Here is an 18,029-nt window from a genome sequence, read left to right as displayed (position 1 = left end):
AACAAAGTTCATACTGAATTTAGGATTTTGTTTTGGAATTAAGCATTATGTAAGCTGTTGTTGAAACGTCTGTAATCCGCTGCAGGAGTCGAGGCAGCTTAAAGAGCAGGGATTCAATGTTGTAACAGGAGTCACACTGTGAACAAAGACTTTATGAGGTGTTTTAGTGCAGCTTTTGTGTCACATTATGTGCAGTTCAGGCAATTTCTGTTCCTCAAACAAGACAGAGGAAGCACATGCCAACGTCGGTCCAGCTGAACAGCACACACACACACACACACACACACACACAGGCTGACATGCAGCCACGTGATCGGCCCACTGAATGACATCATTGCAGAGAATCTGGGACAAAGAGGGAGGAGAGCCGGAGAGCTGGCATGCCGGGTGGATACCATGGCAGGCCTCAGCATCAACATGGACGCCCGGCTGATAGCAGTGGGATGGAGGCTTGTGCAGCAGATGCGCTCAGCCATTTTGTATCATTTATAATGCATCAGGTGCAACGAGAAGCAAAGCCACAGATTTTTTTTTTCTGCTTACAGTTTATTTATTTATTTATTTATTTGTCTTTATTTGACCAGGTTTTTACATTTAGATTTTTTTTCTCAGAATTTATTTATTTATTTATCTATTTATTTATTTATTTTTAGCCTTTATTTAACCTGTTTTTTTTCCCATTTTTCCAGAGATTTTTTTTCTTAGAATAAATTTATTTTTTTTAACTAGGTTTATCCATTGAGATCAAGGATCTCTTTTATAAGGAAGACATGGCAAAGAATAGCAGCAATACAGAGTTTCAACAATAAGATAAAAAATCAAATAAAAGCACCTACACTCAAGACACAACAATCAGATAAAACATTTGCACACAGACAGCCTGGACTCCAAAGATTTCACCATGGTTTTAAACATTTCTTGAAGCTTAAGATCATTTTGCACATTGTTCCAAGCTGAAGGTGCAGAGAACCTAGAGGCTTTTCCCCCAATTCAGTCCTGATTTTGGGCATAACAAGATGCAAAATTATAACCTCCATGTTTTACATTCAAAAGAGATTACAATCTCTATTTGCAGGATTTTTTTTTTTTTTTTTTTTTTTTTTTAGGATCATGTGCCCAACATATGCACTGACTGGCTTTGCATTGATTTGCCACACCTACATCATGGAAATGCAGCCATTCATCTGCATGCATAATAAATTTGCTTTGTTCGAAATAGCCCTTTATTCAATAAAACTGACCTTTAATTTATGCATGTTAAAAAAATGTAGAAAAATTATAGCGCAACTATTATATTCTTAATCACAGTAAAAATACTAAGACTTCCCTGCAAATAATGCACATCTCACTGTGCACCTTTAAAGCAGTTTTTTTTTTTTTTTTACAATGATCAGTTTGCACAAATTTGCATGTAAAATGCAGATTAGCTCGCTTAAAACATCAACACCCAATGGTGGTTGCATGGGTGGTGGTAAACTCTTTTTTTTGGCCACAGTGCACAGAAGCAAATCCCCTTCCGTGCGTGTATAAATCTGGTAGCGCCGCCCTCCTATTCAGCAGTTGTTGCATCGACCCCGCCGGGTACAACACGCGACGCAGACCACACCGTTTTTAAAAAACCCTTTTTCTTCACGTTTTCTCCTTCTCCTCTTCCTCTTTGAACCAACGACAACATGGTGAGTTTATGCTTTTTGTCATTATTTGTCTGTTTGAAGCGTTTTCTGGAGCTGGAAACGAAAGTGAAGCAGCGCCTCGCTTGTTAGACGACGTCGTTAACGGTTCTCCATCTCTGCGCGACATTTTCCAATTTAATTACGATAAAAGACGTTTTTATCAATCAATTTTAAGGCACGTGGTGTCATATTTAGGGATGAAAGACTGCAGTAATGTCGGTGTTGATGCACAGGCTGATCTGCAGCAGGTCATTGTGTGGAGATGAGAACAATGCGCTGCTTGTCTTCATTCAGGCTTTAGTAACAGGCACTCAGGTGGATAAATCTGCCCCTATTTATAAAGCAGCAGCATTCATTGTCTTTAAATTTTTTTTTTTTTTTGGCAAATTTAATGTGTAAATATGAAAAAAAAAAATCGGACATAAAGCAAATGCCCTTCCCCGTGTGAAGGCAGGGAGGGGCAGATTGGGTGGGGATGGATGGAGACATTAGATTGCAGCTTTAATTTTTAATTAATAGCATACAGCAGCACATATATTTTTAATCTCATCCTCAATTAATTAAAAATGCTTCTGTATAATACGTGACATAAAATATGATTTTTAAAATTTAAATAATCACATCTAAATTGATCCTTATTGATAATTTTATTTTGCTTAAATATTGATTTTTTTGTGCTATTAAATCACATAGTTGTGATTTGACAAGGTTTTTTTTTCCCCACAAGCCTCCGCTGTGATTTCGCATCTTCACCAGCAAGTGGAATATTCCAGGCTGGTGATGTGCAAGTTAATTTGCATTTGTGCTTATGCTGGCACAAGAGGGAGAGGTGTGGGATACAAAAAGACAAGAGGACAAAAATGGGACTGGAGGAAAGACGAGAGCAGCGTCCTGCCTCGGCGGGGGCTGCTGTCAGAGGCATTTTTGTCCCCCTGCAGATTCTGGTGCAGGGAGGTGCCTCCTCGTGCTGCACTGCCTGCTCCTCTCAGATAGGGGGAGCAACTGAATGTTCCTTGTTTTAAGATGCATGTAATTATTGAGGTGGATATCGTGTAAGAGCCAGCAGCGTCAGAATGTAAATTAACATTAAATTTAAATGCAAATAGATGTATAACAGTCGTGTTTTTCTGTCCACAGCGTGAGTGTATCTCCATCCACGTCGGTCAGGCCGGTGTCCAGATTGGCAATGCCTGCTGGGAGCTTTACTGCCTGGAACATGGGATCCAGCCGGACGGACAGATGCCCAGTGACAAGACTCTCGGGGGAGGAGACGATTCCTTCAACACCTTCTTCAGTGAGACCGGAGCTGGAAAGCACGTCCCCAGAGCCGTTTTTGTCGACCTGGAGCCCACCGTCATCGGTAACCTCTCTTAAATATAGATGTCATTGCTTCTTTTTGTTTTGTTTGTTTTTTTAGTCAAATTTTAGTCATTTCTAAACGAATCTGTCTCTTCAGATGAGGTGCGCACTGGGACCTACCGCCAGCTGTTCCACCCTGAGCAGCTGATCACCGGCAAGGAGGACGCTGCCAACAACTACGCCCGTGGACACTACACCATCGGCAAAGAGATCATCGACCTGGTGCTGGACAGGATCCGCAAACTGGTGGGTAACTTTACCATGAAAGATCCATTTCTGGTTTTGCACTAAAATTATCAAACGACATAACTGTATCTCACATGTGCTGTCTGTCCCTCTGTGTCTGTCCCTCTGTGTCTGTCCCTCTGTGTCTTCAGGCTGACCAGTGCACTGGCCTTCAGGGCTTCCTGGTTTTCCACAGCTTCGGAGGTGGCACCGGTTCCGGTTTCACCTCCCTGCTGATGGAGCGTCTGTCCGTCGACTACGGCAAGAAGTCCAAGCTGGAGTTCTCCATCTACCCAGCTCCCCAGGTGTCCACGGCTGTGGTGGAGCCCTACAACTCCATCCTGACCACCCACACCACCCTGGAGCACTCTGACTGTGCCTTCATGGTGGACAACGAGGCCATCTACGACATCTGCCGCAGGAACCTCGACATCGAGCGTCCCACTTACACCAACCTGAACAGGCTGATCAGTCAGATCGTGTCCTCCATCACCGCGTCCCTTCGTTTCGATGGCGCCCTCAATGTTGATCTGACAGAGTTCCAGACCAACTTGGTGCCATATCCCCGAATCCACTTCCCTCTGGCCACCTACGCCCCTGTCATCTCCGCTGAGAAGGCTTACCATGAGCAGCTCTCAGTCGCTGAGATCACAAATGCCTGCTTTGAACCAGCCAATCAGATGGTGAAATGCGACCCTCGCCACGGTAAATACATGGCTTGCTGCCTGCTTTTCCGTGGTGATGTGGTGCCCAAAGATGTCAATGCTGCCATTGCCACCATCAAGACCAAGCGCACCATCCAGTTTGTGGACTGGTGCCCCACTGGTTTCAAAGTGGGCATCAACTACCAGCCTCCCACTGTAGTTCCTGGTGGAGACCTGGCCAAGGTCCAGAGGGCTGTGTGCATGCTGAGCAACACCACTGCTATTGCAGAGGCCTGGGCTCGGCTCGACCACAAGTTTGACCTGATGTACGCTAAGCGTGCCTTTGTTCACTGGTATGTGGGTGAGGGGATGGAGGAGGGAGAGTTCTCTGAGGCCAGAGAGGACATGGCGGCTCTGGAGAAAGATTATGAGGAGGTTGGAGTCGACTCCATTGAAGGCGAGGGAGAGGAGGAGGGAGAGGAATATTAAAGGGGCAAAAAGGCCAAAAGTTAAAGATGAAACAATTGATTGAAATGTGTTCCTAAATGCATTCCAAACAGAAATGTTTGTCAGTTACCAGTTTGGCTCCGTTCTAAATAAAATTCCTGTGACATGTGAATGTGTTTGTCTTTATTCAGTCTAAATGTCAAATATTGAGCTATCCCATATAATCAAGTTAGACTTCAATCTTATCCTGAAGTTAATTAGGATTGATGCAGGAAAAATAAGTCATACTTCTAAACATTTGAAACACATGATTTAGGCAGGAAACTTGATTAAAATAGGTTTCATTTTTGAGAAATGGGGTAACTTTATTTTCAAACTGGACCCTATTTTCACACATTTTGTGTCCAAGTGACCAATGGGAACAACATTTTTTGAAAATGGGCCAATTGTAAGTGAAAATGCTGCAGTGTAACCACTTGGGGCCATTGTGTGTCATTGTTCTTCCACTAAAATTGCTTGTTTTTGCTACAGACAGACTCGGATTATTATTTTAAGTGTTTGACACCATTATGGAAAGAATACCCGCAGAAATATACCCTTTTATTAAAGAGCAAGGTCCTTTTATTTACCAAAAACAGCCCTGAAATGGCTATCACCAAACACACCAGACTACATTTAAATAAACATCAATTTTATCCTGACAGGACTCACTTCATTCAAGGTCAACAGAAACTAAATAAAACTCACAAAAAGCATCTTAGCTCTCTCCTCTGTTCCAACAATCACCAACTCTGGTTTGGTTGAAATAAACCCTTAATTCATCAAGTTAAATGTGAGAATATGTTGATTCTATGCATGCTAAAATTACTGTTTTTTTTAATGGAGTCTGGTGGGTTGGCTATGGCATTTTTGGAGCTGTTTCTAATTAAACAAAAAGGAGCTTATTCTTTAACAAAAAGGTCTGTCTCCGTGGGTCCTTTCCATAATGTTGTTAGACTCTGAGCCTTTCAGCTGCCAAAACAACTACTTTTATCAGGCGTACATATTACAGTGCACAAATGCCCCAAGTGGTTACATTGCAGCTTGTTTGTGGTTGTTGCTGCACACAAATACATGGGAAAATAGGGTCCGGGTAGAAAAATGCCAAACTTTAGAGTCTGATTCTGAAGTTGTGTTTTTCTTTTCTATGCGTGGCTTAAAAATCATAATTTGTGAACAAAATGTGCTTACCACAAAACGTTTTTTGTTAATTTTAACACAGGGATGCGAGGAGCATTTTTAACCCTAGTGTCAGATTATTTAGGGAATTCACTGGAAATGAATTCATCTCAAATCTTAGATAATCCCTGAGGGAGCTCGTTATTTTATTAGCGTAGCTGTTTATTGGTAGCTGCACTGTTGGAAAATTGTCATGAATCATAATAAAACAAGACTACAAAACTATTTTGAGTGAAGTTTATTTGAAAAACATTCAAATTTAGTTTTGTCCAAATTAAAGTACGCACTTTTACTACCAAACGTTTCGGTACAAAAGATCAGAGCATGTCTAATTTATTATTCCAGTAGTTCTTGATTGAAAGCCTAAATATTACACACTCATGAGTTTGTCAGTTAGAAAATATGTAAAAAAAAAATGTATAAAAAGACTTCTCAGTTGCAGAAAACTTGCAAGTCATGAGTTTCTTGGTTTTGTATTGGGTAGTGTGAAGCTGGTTCACACCGGCCGGTCCTGCAGCAGGGGACAGTCGTCCACGGCTCCCCGTCCACTCAGAAGCTTCCAGATCATTGAGGCTCCGGAGGAGGTGTGAGCACGGCCGATCTGCGGGTCTGAAGACACAATCAGGTCTTCCTTCAGAGGACGGTAGGACTTAAAGCGCCTGTGGAGCGAAGCACAAAAATCAACGTCAGGGATGATTTTTACCAAGAAATTTAAACACAGTGGAGGGACTTCTGTTTTTTAGTTTGACTTAGTGGAGACACACACAACTTTAAATGGCTGTATTTCGTATTTATTTTTCTGTGGAAAATGGGCATTTTTTTCTTTCAAATTTTTTTGGACAATTTTTAAAGAAAAAAGTTGGCAAGTTTTTTCCTTTAAGAAATTTTGGTGATCCTTAAATAATAAAAAAAAAAAAACAACCTTTTTTTCTTCAATTTTTTTGGCGACATTTTTAAAAAAGAATATTTTGTTCTTGGCATGTTTTCCAAAAAAAAAAAAAAAACACCAAAAATCACACTTGTTATCACAGCCAGAAACTGTAAAAACTATAATTCTTTTTTTTTTGTATTATTCTGTATCTATATTCTGTATTCTATATCTTATTCTGTATTATTATACAGTTTTCCAAAACTTTTACAGGCCTGGGTATTAATATTTGAAAATTCCATTAATTTTTCCAGGTGTTTCATGACTCTACAGACCTTGAATATGTTATTGTTAGACTAATATCACCAGACTAATCCCTTAAAATAATCACATAAGATGGTTATTATTATTAGGCTACTGCTAATGACAAATCAGCTCTTACTTGTAGGAATATGCCACAACTCCTACAGCCAGAACGAGAACCAGGACCCCCATCACCATGGCAATGGTGCCAGGAGAGGACAGACCTGAACCTGAAACGAGGATCACATGTTCAGTGAGCGAGGTGAAGCAGAGATGTATTGGACTGTTGCATGGCGGTTATCTTTCCTACCTTTGTCGACGTTGACTTTGGCACTGGTGGCAGCTAAACTGACGTCGTTGGCCATGGACACGTTGATGCAATAGACACCAGAGTCATTAAAGAAGTGACGCAGCACCAGCTGGCACTCTTTGGACGGCTCCACCATGTTGCATGCCGTGTGAATCGGCTTCAAGCACTCTGCATCCAGGATCACGCTGCACACTTCTTTTGGAAAACTGGAGAAAGAAAATGAGTCAGAATAAACTATAAAATGCTCTTAGGTGGTTGTTGATAATGTTTCAGTGCAGGATTTTTACCTTCCCTGGCAGGTGACAGTGACGTCCAAAACATTTTTGTCCATGTCAGGTGTTGCAATCACAGCGTTGTCCATTTGCACTATCTCTACTTTTTCAATGCCCTCTGTAAACAAAGACAAAGAGGCAGAATGGTCAATGGTTGAAATACCACCTCATGCAAGCGTAAAAACTGTTTTTGCAATAGTGAGTTTAAAGTTGTTTGGATGAGAGGTTGTTGAGAAAGCTGCAAGCAGCAGCACCTGCAATCAGCCTGTTTTAACGGGCTCTGCAGCGGACTCACTCGTGAAAGGTTACTCACCAAACACTTCGATGCCGGTGCAGAAGGAGCCGTAACGATAAATCACACAGTCATCGTCAGACGGTTTATCATCAGCGTCCCTCTTAGCAACGAGTACCACTGTAGCTTGGCCCGTCAGTGTCACTGTTTGCTTTGCACCTGGTGAGAACAAACAGCAGCAGGATTATTTCAGTGAAAACAGATCATTCTGGCACTGATGCAGTGTAATTTTGTTGATGCATGTTCTTTGTTTAAAGACTTTTTGGGGGGAGGGGTTTGCATTTATTTGATAGGACCTAAGTTTCAGGGTGAAAGGGGGGACAGAGAGGGGATGACATGCAGCAAAGAGGCACAGATTGAATCCGTGGCTGCTGCAGCAAGGACACAACCTTTGTACACAGGGCGGCCGCTCTACCAGGTAAGCTGTTTATGCATATTCTGCTTCAATGCATCAATAATTATAATATATTCTGAAATGGGCAATTCTGCATAATAAGTGCTTTCTGTATTTTAAGTATATTTTGATGCTCATACTTTTATACTTTTACTATGGTAAAGAGTCTTTAATAGAGTATTTTTACTCTGTGGTATTGCTACTTATAAGAACTTAATACTTTTCCACCACAGAACCCAAAAAACCCGGTTATTCATTAAGTTTTATTTGAGCTTTTTACTTGAGTTTTCTCACTCTTACTCCTTGGATTGGTATGTTTCATAGATCTATATCTAAATCATCATCTAAATCAAATCCAGTTACAAAAGCTTGGCTGAACACTCAGTCGGCATGCAAATCAGAATTCAAACAATAAAGCACAATGGAGAAATTCATTTTGAAGTGCATGTTCAACACAATGGCAGTGTTTCTTTAAAGATTTACATCACATTTACATTTAAGGAAACTGGCCGATGCTCTTATCTGGTTCACCTGGCAGTCGGTCAGCTGCTGCAAACTCAGGACACAATTCTGTTGTTGCACAAAGACTGCTACCTCTGTGGGATTAAACCTGTGATCTAGTGGTAAAATAATAATCTAAATGATGTTTGATTATTTAAAACTTGTACCTGTCTCGGCCTCAGTGTCAGGGTTGATGAGGGAGGGAGTCTTGGCCACTGTGGGAGTCTCTTGGGCAGGCACAGTGTTGGGGGCAGAGGAGGCCTCGTCCTCAGTGTTGTCCTCCTCTGTGTCCGAAGGAACCATGTTGACAGTCAGACCAGTTGCTTGTGTGGAAACCAGTATGGGGACGGCAGAGGCCAGAGCAGGAGCTTTCACTGCACACAGGGAGGAGTGTTGCATTCAGTCTGTGCTTATAAGGTGTGTGAATGTGGAGCTGAGGTACAATGAGTACACAACATTTAAAATATTATTATTAGATTTTTTTTTTTACCTCTAACTTCTAAGCAATATTTTACCTTGCCTTGCCTTTGCTTTAGCCTTCTTTAGAGGATGTGCTCTGAACTTTTACTTAATTAGAAAGATTAGAAATACTCTGTTACAAGTAAAATTTCTGCATTTAAAAAGTCAGTTAGGTAAAAGTAAAAAAGTATTTGCATAAAAATATACAAAAATGAAAAGGTACTCGTTGTGCAGAATGGCCCATTCACAAATAATGTACATTACAGAGTGCCCCCGGCATTCATCCTAAAATCTGCAAATAAGTTAGCGTTTTAGCAGTACCTGGTTCTCGTGTCTTGATGTCAGTGGGTTAACTGACATAAGCTGAGGAGGCTTTTGAGTTTTGTTCTACAACACAAAATATGTCATTAAATACCCGACTGTGAATGAGTGCCGAAATGAGACTCCAGGGTGTTGTCACACTGAAGCGCCCTGAACGCGTCTTTACAGCCTCGTTTTGTTTTGACTTGTGCACTGTAAAGTATCATAAATGTTTGTTTGCCACAGAGCTTTTTTTACTGCAATAATGCAGAACCATATGGAAAAATCTCATTGATGAGTGAACCAGGTCAAAGCTAACTTCCTCAGAAAAACGTCTTCCTGAAGCCCTCTAATGGCATCAAAATGACTTAAAATGCAAACATTTAAAGTATGCAATGTGCAGAATTGTTATTTTCAGAATCTTGTACATCACATTATTGAATTAGAATTATTCACTAATTTATATAAACGTTATTTTAATCCCTTTCAGTTCATACTCTGCTTGCTTTCTGGTTAATTTCGCTAAGGGATCGATAAAGTCTTTATCCATAATGATGTATTTTATTTCATTCATCATATTTGGTATTATTAATCTAAATCTGTAAAGTAACTTAGGTTGTCAAATACATGTAGTGTAAAAAGTATTAAATTTCGGCCCTGAGCACGCACAATGCGATAACCCTCTTGAAACTGAAGACTTTTTTTTAAAATCTTTATCATGCTCAAAAACTCATGAAACTTTGCACACTTATCAGAACTGGTGGAAAATGTGAGATGTTTTGGGTGGATGAGAGGAAATGCCTCAGTTAGCGCCCCCTGCTAAAGGTTAACGAAGCAGCCCCTGCAGCTCGTCCTCTTTGAAATGCAGTACAAGAAAAGTATTAAGAATCAGAACATTTAAAATGTACTTAAAACAAGTAAAATGTGGAGTACCTGAAAGATGTACGTAAGTACAGTACTTGATTAAATGTACTTATTCACTTTCTACCATTACAGCCAATAACCAGTTAGCTTAGCTTAGCTTGCTCCATGGCTGCAGGCTAATCACAGCGTCCAAATTTTTAAAATAACAAAAGCTACTAAAAAGCTGAAGCTGAGCAGTTATATTGAACTAAGTGAGCTGACACAGTAATCTTATGAGCACTTACAGTAACATCTCTAATGCTCATAAATTTATGTTTTATGTTGTTTTTTTTAACACCTGTTTTCTTTGTGTTACCTGTGGTGCCTTGGTGAGTGGGCGGACCGGGGGCCTTCGTTGGGGGGTCCACCGGTGGGTCGCAGGCCTTATCAGGGATAACAGCCTGGATCACCACCTGAGGTTTGTAGGATCCGGAGTTGATGTAGGTGTGTGTGACGGTCAGCTCTCTGGAGATCAGGGCTCCACTCTCGTCCCCGAAGTCCCAGTTGAAGGTGATGTCGGCGTTGCTCAGGTACTGGCTGGGGTCGTGGAGGGTGATGGTGAAGGCGATGGCCCGGTTCTGGATGAAACGCATGTCCCCGGCCACGATGTCGTTCACCTGGTCCAGAGAGACGGCGAAGGGGATCTGATCTGAGGAGACAAGCACCAGAAAAAGTACTTGTTAAAAGCAAGGTTAGTATTATTTAGTGCATGTTTCTATTAACATGAATCTTTTCGTATTTCATTGCTTTGCATGTCTTTTGATTCTGTGTTGCATATTTTAACTAATATCTGAGAATGTAGTAGGCTACAATGAGTTCCATATATATATATATGTATATATATATATTATTGGTTTTAATTTAAGCGAGCCATACCTTTCTTATTCAGGGTTTTTGATTAAATATCAGCATGAAACAGTGTTTTTTAATGGGAAACAACCCCACCAACAACGCCTCTTCTCCACAAAAAAAGCATGTGTGCACATGGTTTTATAAACATGGGAAAACCTGCTAAATATAGGCGATAGACTGCTCAGGACTATGTACACAGCTCTGCAACAGACGAGTACGCCTCTCTGTGTGTGTGTTTGCTTTATTTTTTTAGTAATCCAAATATTTATTCATTATTTCTTTGTCTTACGTGCGTGAGGTATTGGTAATTTTTGTGTCATTGCAGTCCATAAGTCTGATATCAATTTTTGCTTTTATTTATATTACAGCCTCTCTTCGGTGGGTTGGAGGCTAAGGGGAGAAAACAGGAAAAAATGAAAGAAAAATTTAGCTCTGCCAGTTCAGTATTCTCATTTTGGGATGTTGGAAGGGGGAAGGTGTTGCAGTTTGAGTCACTGAAAGGGTCCAAATGATATATTATTAGGGATTGTCTTACTTTTTGAGGCTCCCGACCAATGTTTTTTTTTTTACAAAGTCTCGAGACTTACCGGTGATGGAGAACTGATTGGAGGCGTATCCCAGAGGGATGAACTTCTCCTTGCTGCGGTAGTGGTAAATAACGATGTCCATGGTGTAGGAGCCCAGCGGGATGTCGTCTGTGTCGATGGTGAGGGAGGACGAGGGGCCGTCTGCCACCTGCCAGTACTGACCTGCCAAAAAAACCATCCAGAGAACAAATGAGACACACTTTGTTGTCTCTACTCTACAGTAAAACACTTTAAATCTTGTTGCTTTTTGGTGGCAATTTCTTAAAGTAATGTACAGTTTTGATACTGCAAAGTAACATCATTCAGTAGAAATCTACACTGTAACTAAATCCTGTAAAAATACTGCAGTTATGTATAGTTTTTTTATTTTTTAAATACAATAAAACACTCTAAATCTGGATGCTTTTTGTAACCAATATTACACTCTAAACCTCAAATTGTACTGTAAAATACTACAATAAATGTAATGGTAATATGATGTTGAAGTAATTTATAGTATTGACGCTGTAAAATAACAGCTGGATGCAGTTTCTCTTAATTTTTAAAGATGAACTTGTTACTTTTGTATTAAATGTTTGCTCAGAGCTTTAAAAGAAAATAGATAAACAGATATTTATTAGTCCTTTATTAGCTCTCTGTGTGCTATAAAGCAATCAGTCATATAAATGCCAACACTTCAATTTTTTAAACATTTTGTAAATACAGTGCAAATTCTGAATCCCAAAACTAAAAACCATGGATTATTTGCTTTCTTTTCTTTTCTTTTTTTTTTTACATAAGGCAAATGAAGTGGCATAATCTGATCATATGATAAAGCTCATACATAATCCACCATGGGTCATATTTCAGGTCATGTGCCGTAACAAACTCTGTGACCCTCAGAAGAGACGGCGGCTCCACTCACCCCAGGTCTTCCACACAAACACGTACGCCGGCTTCTTGTCCTTCTTTATTAGGGTCCCATCGGGAAAAACAGCCTCCCAGTCAGTGTCCTGAGCTGGGTACACTGGCTCCGACTCACGGTACTTTGTTCCTGTGGCAGAAACAAGAGCATTGTGACTTTTAGAGACTGTGACAAAGACATTTTATTTAATTTAATTTAGTTTAATTTCATTTAATTTTATTTAATTTTATTTAATTTTATTTTAAAGGGACCATGTGCAGTTTAAAAGATAAGTGTTACCATTTGATGCACCACACCAGGTTATTGTTTAGAGCTAATAAACATCTGCAGACTCTAGGCAGCTCAGAACAAAAAAACAGCACAATGCAAAGATCATATTATGGTTGTACAAGAAGAGGAGAAAAAAGACACACAAGACAAATAATGCACAAAATAGCACATGATATAAAGTGTTACAAAGAAGAAGATGCGAGACAACATAAAGCTACAAGAAAAAGCACATCACTTACAAAATAAAGAATAAAAATAACACTTTTCAAATTAAAAACAAGTTATAAAGTCCAGAGTTAAAGGTCAGTGAGTATCAGAGCTGAGCAGCCTATAACTTTACTCTTTTCAAGGTGGTTTTGAAAGTCCTGATAGAGCTGCAGCTCCTCACATCATCAGTGTTTTCACAGATTTGTAGCTTTTACAGAAAAAGCTGATTCTCCAAATGCAGAGCGACGAAATGTTGTCTCGTACAGAGGATAGACTTGAGGATCTAACACTGGGTGCAAATACACCATTTGTACATTTGAAAATAATATGAAATTGTCAAAGCTCAGTAAATTCTCCATTGTTACCGTTGACGACGCAGTCTTCGGCCCAAACGACGTCTCCATCAGGCTGCACTTTCTGGTTGTGTGGGAACTGCAAGTCGATGGTAAAAGTAACTTTGGCAGCCGTCAGAGTCGGTGAATCGTTCCCAACATTGAAAGTCACTCTTCCACCTGGACGAAGGAGACAAAAAAACCTGAGTGATAAAACGCAAAATGTATACGTCTGTTTAATGCTCCTCAGAAACAGTACATAATTTTGTTGTTTCTTTTGTTTTCAGAAGTATAAAGTACACCAAGACCACGTGGCCGCAATGTCCCGAGGGAACTTTGAGGTTTGCCAACGCTTCTTCTTCTGTCACTTTCCAACAAAAGTGCCCAAAACACATCTAAAAAAGAAGTAAAGTATAAAGTATATGATCAATTAAAAGAGAACATTATTTTATTAGATGTACCTTTCCAGGAGTCTTTGTATCTTGGGTCTCCATCTTTCCAGATCGGATACATCTTATTGTTCCATGATGGATAACGAGTGAAACGGTTTCTGGGCTCTGAAATATGAAAAATAAATACAAAATGTGAACACGGCTCCACACACATACTACATCATATATTATTTATCCATGTAAAAAACACATTATTAGATTTTTTCTGCAATTTTTTTAGAACTCAAATTCTCCCAAAAGTTTCCTTATAACAAACATTTTTCTCATAAAGCACTCCAAGAAAATATGAAGAAAATAGAGACCATGTTAAACTGATATTTGTTATGAATTAATGCCAATTAATTCTAAATCTAGAGAGTCTTGAAGTCAGATAAACATGTGAAAACGTGAACATTTTCTGCAGTAAACACACAATTCAACATATGTGTGGAATATAAAGTTTCCAGTAGATAAAATAAAAAAAAATTCATATTTACTTTGGTTTTAATTTAGCTTCTACTGAGGACCTTCCTTTGCTTAAAACTTCCAAAGAAATTAATCGGAAGTTACAGATCCCAAAAATAAAATGTTTTTTTAAAAAAAAAATGTTGAACAATATGTTTAATTTTTTAAATTTTCATTTATAGATTTTTACTCTTATTTTATGACTTTTTTTAAAAATCAGTTTTCATGTTTTTGTCGTCATCTTTTGTGAAGCACTTTGCCATACTACATAAAACTTTTATTTATTTATTTATTTATTTATTTATTTATTCATTCACTCATTCATTCATTCATTCATTCATTCATCTCTTTATTTATTGATTTACGGAATTCTATTGCACTCTTAAAAAGCCTTTCAGTGAGATGTGTCTATTGTTTGTACATTTCTGCAAACTCTATTGTTCAAATTGATACATTGTACTTTTAAATATATAAATTGTGTAATATTCACCAACTGTATTGAGGTGACTGTGAGTGAAGGTGCCTCATAAAACCCGAAAGACTTTTATTGCTGATATAATTCTCTCGTCCCTCCAATCCCTCTCATGTGATGCTCAGCTGAGTGTGTGCATGATTTTATCACAGATTAACGATGTCACACGGCCGAATTTGGATTAAACACAACGGCAGATAACGGAGCGAATTACCAGCTAAATCAGACCTCTTTTGAATGTGATTATGAATTCAGCCTGTATTAACCCTTTGAAACCTCAGTGTTTTTGTGCTACATTCAGATGCCTTTCACATGCATTTAACCCTGTGAAACATGAGCAAATTGGTTTGACAGCATTGGGGAAAAATTAACAAATTGCCAGGAAATGTCCCACAAATTTCAAGAAATAAGTAAAAATTGAGAAGAGAATGATTTTAGAAAAGTCAAAAAAAGGGAGGGAGTTTAGAAAAATCTTTTTAAAAAACTACAAAATGTCCAGAAAAACTATATTTGTAATTACTGTAATTTTATATATAAAATAATGTTACAGGGAAAAAAATAATTAATACATATTTTCTTAAAATATTATTACATTTTTTATTTTTTTTTTCTTATGTTTAGGTTATTTTCTTGCAATATATTTTTTTACTCATTTCTTGCTAATTTTTGTTGCTCATTTGTTATTTTGTTTGGTTAACATAATCACTTTTCTTTTCTCTCATGGTTTGAATATTGATATTTAAAATGAAAAAAGTAAATCCTATCTTATCCGAATATAATAGCTGTAAGATTTTGCTGAAGCCACTTGCAAAATGACTCATTGCCATCAAATATTAGACTGACTGAATTGGTAGATATGTTTTTAATCTCTCAGAAGAATCCACAGCTCGCTTTCTTGCAAAAATTCACTCAATTAGTTGAGTTGTTTTTTTTGCTAAAAACAAACTGTAACTTTGCATTTCTCTACTTCAGACAACTGAAGTTTCATGTTAGCTCCAGATGAACTCATTTTACACAGAAAGAGGATTGTGGATTTTGTCTCCATCACTGCACAGTGCACCAAAATCGACCATTAACTCTTTCAGTGCACACAAGGGCACGTGTCACGCTTAAGACAGACTTGAAAGAATCTTGAACTTATCCCTTAACTTAAACATATAAGGATCAGGATAAATAGTCTGTGCTTTGTTTTAGCAGAGGTCACAGTCTGTGTCATTTATGTTTATCCATGGTTGAATAAAGAGGTCATGGGAAAAATGTGACACCAGATCATGAACGAGACTCTGATCTTATAGCTCGAAAGAAAACAGGGTTTACTGCGCATTAAGGGAAAATATTACTGAAACGTAACCTCACAAAAACTCTGACTAAGCATTGTGCCAACTTACTGAACATCGTCTCAAAATGAATTCATGTATGAAGCCTTAAGAATATTTCCAAACTATTGCACTGGGAAAACTATGACAGATCAGTACAGTATAACCACATAATTAAGACTCCAACTGTAATATTATGTCGTATAAAGAGCTTTTTATTTTCTGTTAATGTTTTGGAAAGTAAGAGGAAATATTTAACTTTTGACTCCAAATAATTTTTTTAACAGCTTTTTTTTTAACAGCTTAAGGAACTGAAAATCACCAAAATTATACCATTTAAGACAGCCAAACTATAAAAACAGAAATTATTGTTGGACATTTGCAACGGTCCTTGGACACACCATGTGCAACGAATGCTTCAATCAGAATTTAAAAAAAATAAAATAATCTAAGCTTAAAATAGAGATATATCTCCAGAATTATTCTATTCTGTGATTCATTTCAAATTTCGCCAAAATATAAACTGTTCGCACAAACTAACCAGCATGCAGAAAAAAAGTGATTTTTTTTTCCAACTTCATGATTTTGTCTTTAACTTTAAACTTTTAAACATCAAATGGTCAGTTTTTAAAGTCCAATATATATTTAAAAAAAAGAATAAAGCAAAGTCACAACCCAGCCACCCTCTGATAAATAATGAAAAAATAATGAACAGTCCTTTAGTAACAATTTACTAAGATTTTATATGCATAAAGTGGTTAAATTATTCAGTAAATTAACAGTAAAATTCTGCTTACATGTTCATGCAGCAGTAATAATAATCGAGTAATATAATATATAATTATAAACACTCACAGGGACCATGTTTCCTGAATTATGTTTTCTTTTTATACTGTTACTTAATTTCTCTAATAATACTGCTAAATGTGACATTTTGAATTTTCATATTAGAGAATTGTTATTTTTACTTAAATAAATTAAATAAATACTTCCCCCAACACTGTTAAAAGGACTGTTAACTCTGATTATTGACATTTTTTCATCTTTCAGTTTGCAAAACTCCCGATCATAATATTTTAAAAAATCCCACCTAAATTTTGTAAATAGTAATCATGTATGAAACTGCAGCCTCATCATCATCAGACACATTCTCTTGTTTTTCTACCACAGCCTCTACTTTAAAATGCAGATAAAAAAAAAAAAGTATTTTTTGTACTTACTTGCCACAGTGTGTGAAGTCACTGCCAGCAACACCAACAGCGTAGCGGACGTCCACATCGTCGGTGCACCTCCTCTGTGTGAAATATCCCTTTTGTGAGGTCCAGACAGCTTAAATCTGCCTTTATAAACTCTCTGCTGTTTGACCTCACCAAGAGTATTATCAGAAGAAACGCCTCCTTCCTCACGCAGCCCTGCAGAGCTCCTCCAGTCAGATTTTAGGGGCACCTGCACTGATTTGTGTATTTACAGTCTCTGGGATTACAGTCGTACTTACAGTAGAGAAAGAACCACATAATCACACAAGAAATGCAAAAAAATCCACGTTCTTTTTGCAACACGTTGGATCACGAGACACGCTCGAGTGTGCATCAGCTGAACAAAAGAAATAACGTTAAATAAACATCATGCAAACATGAAGCCATGCTCAGTAAATATAATCAGCAATGCATTTATTTAAGCACTTAATTTTTAATTTCTTAAATTTTTCTTAATATTTTCATTTAGTGCCACTTTATACTTCATTGCCACCATGTTTCAGAGAGGAAATCATTACTTTTACTTTTACTCCACTTTATTTTTTTCAGAGCTGAAGTTTCTTTGCAGATTTATTTACATGCAAAATAAATGAGAAGCTCATAAAATATGCTGTATTGTTGCAGATTAAATAATCCAACGGTGTATAAGATGTAGTTGAAATTAGCTTAAACAAAAACAAACATTAAAACTGCTTATAACAGTATTAACATGATATAATAATTAATACAACACCGGGGCAATTGTTCTACGAAATCAGCTTATTTTTTG

The 18,029-nt window shown here is 38.0% G+C and overlaps 2 protein-coding genes across 2 annotated transcripts; one reads left to right on the top strand and one right to left on the bottom strand.

Annotated features, from left to right (window-relative positions):
• Positions 1-1,516: 1,516 nt before the first annotated feature.
• tuba1c (tubulin, alpha 1c) lies at positions 1,517-4,520 on the top strand. The gene is made up of 4 exons (XM_088081744.1): positions 1,517-1,676; positions 2,811-3,033; positions 3,130-3,278; positions 3,410-4,520. The coding sequence occupies exons 1-4, from the start codon at positions 1,674-1,676 to the stop codon at positions 4,388-4,390; spliced, it is 1,356 nt and encodes a 451-aa protein (XP_087937870.1). The 5' UTR covers positions 1,517-1,673; the 3' UTR covers positions 4,391-4,520.
• Positions 4,521-5,788: 1,268 nt separating this feature from the next.
• pmelb (premelanosome protein b) lies at positions 5,789-17,343 on the bottom strand. The gene is made up of 12 exons (XM_088081743.1): positions 17,225-17,343; positions 13,782-13,877; positions 13,354-13,500; positions 12,512-12,640; positions 11,608-11,769; positions 10,485-10,817; positions 8,674-8,880; positions 7,633-7,770; positions 7,335-7,437; positions 7,048-7,253; positions 6,877-6,967; positions 5,789-6,225 (listed from the first exon to the last, which is right to left on the bottom strand). Exons 1-12 carry the CDS (start codon positions 17,280-17,282, stop codon positions 6,063-6,065), a joined length of 1,833 nt encoding a protein of 610 aa, XP_087937869.1. The 5' UTR covers positions 17,283-17,343; the 3' UTR covers positions 5,789-6,062.
• Between the last annotated feature and the right edge of the window lie 686 nt (positions 17,344-18,029).

Source organism: Plectropomus leopardus, chromosome 9, assembly GCF_026936395.1.
Source record: "Plectropomus leopardus strain MGB_pleo_1.0 chromosome 9, ASM2693639v1, whole genome shotgun sequence".
NCBI classification, from domain to species: Eukaryota; Metazoa; Chordata; class Actinopteri; order Perciformes; family Serranidae; genus Plectropomus; species Plectropomus leopardus.
Note: the sequence above shows the minus strand (reverse complement) of the source record. Positions and strands in the feature narration are given on the sequence as shown.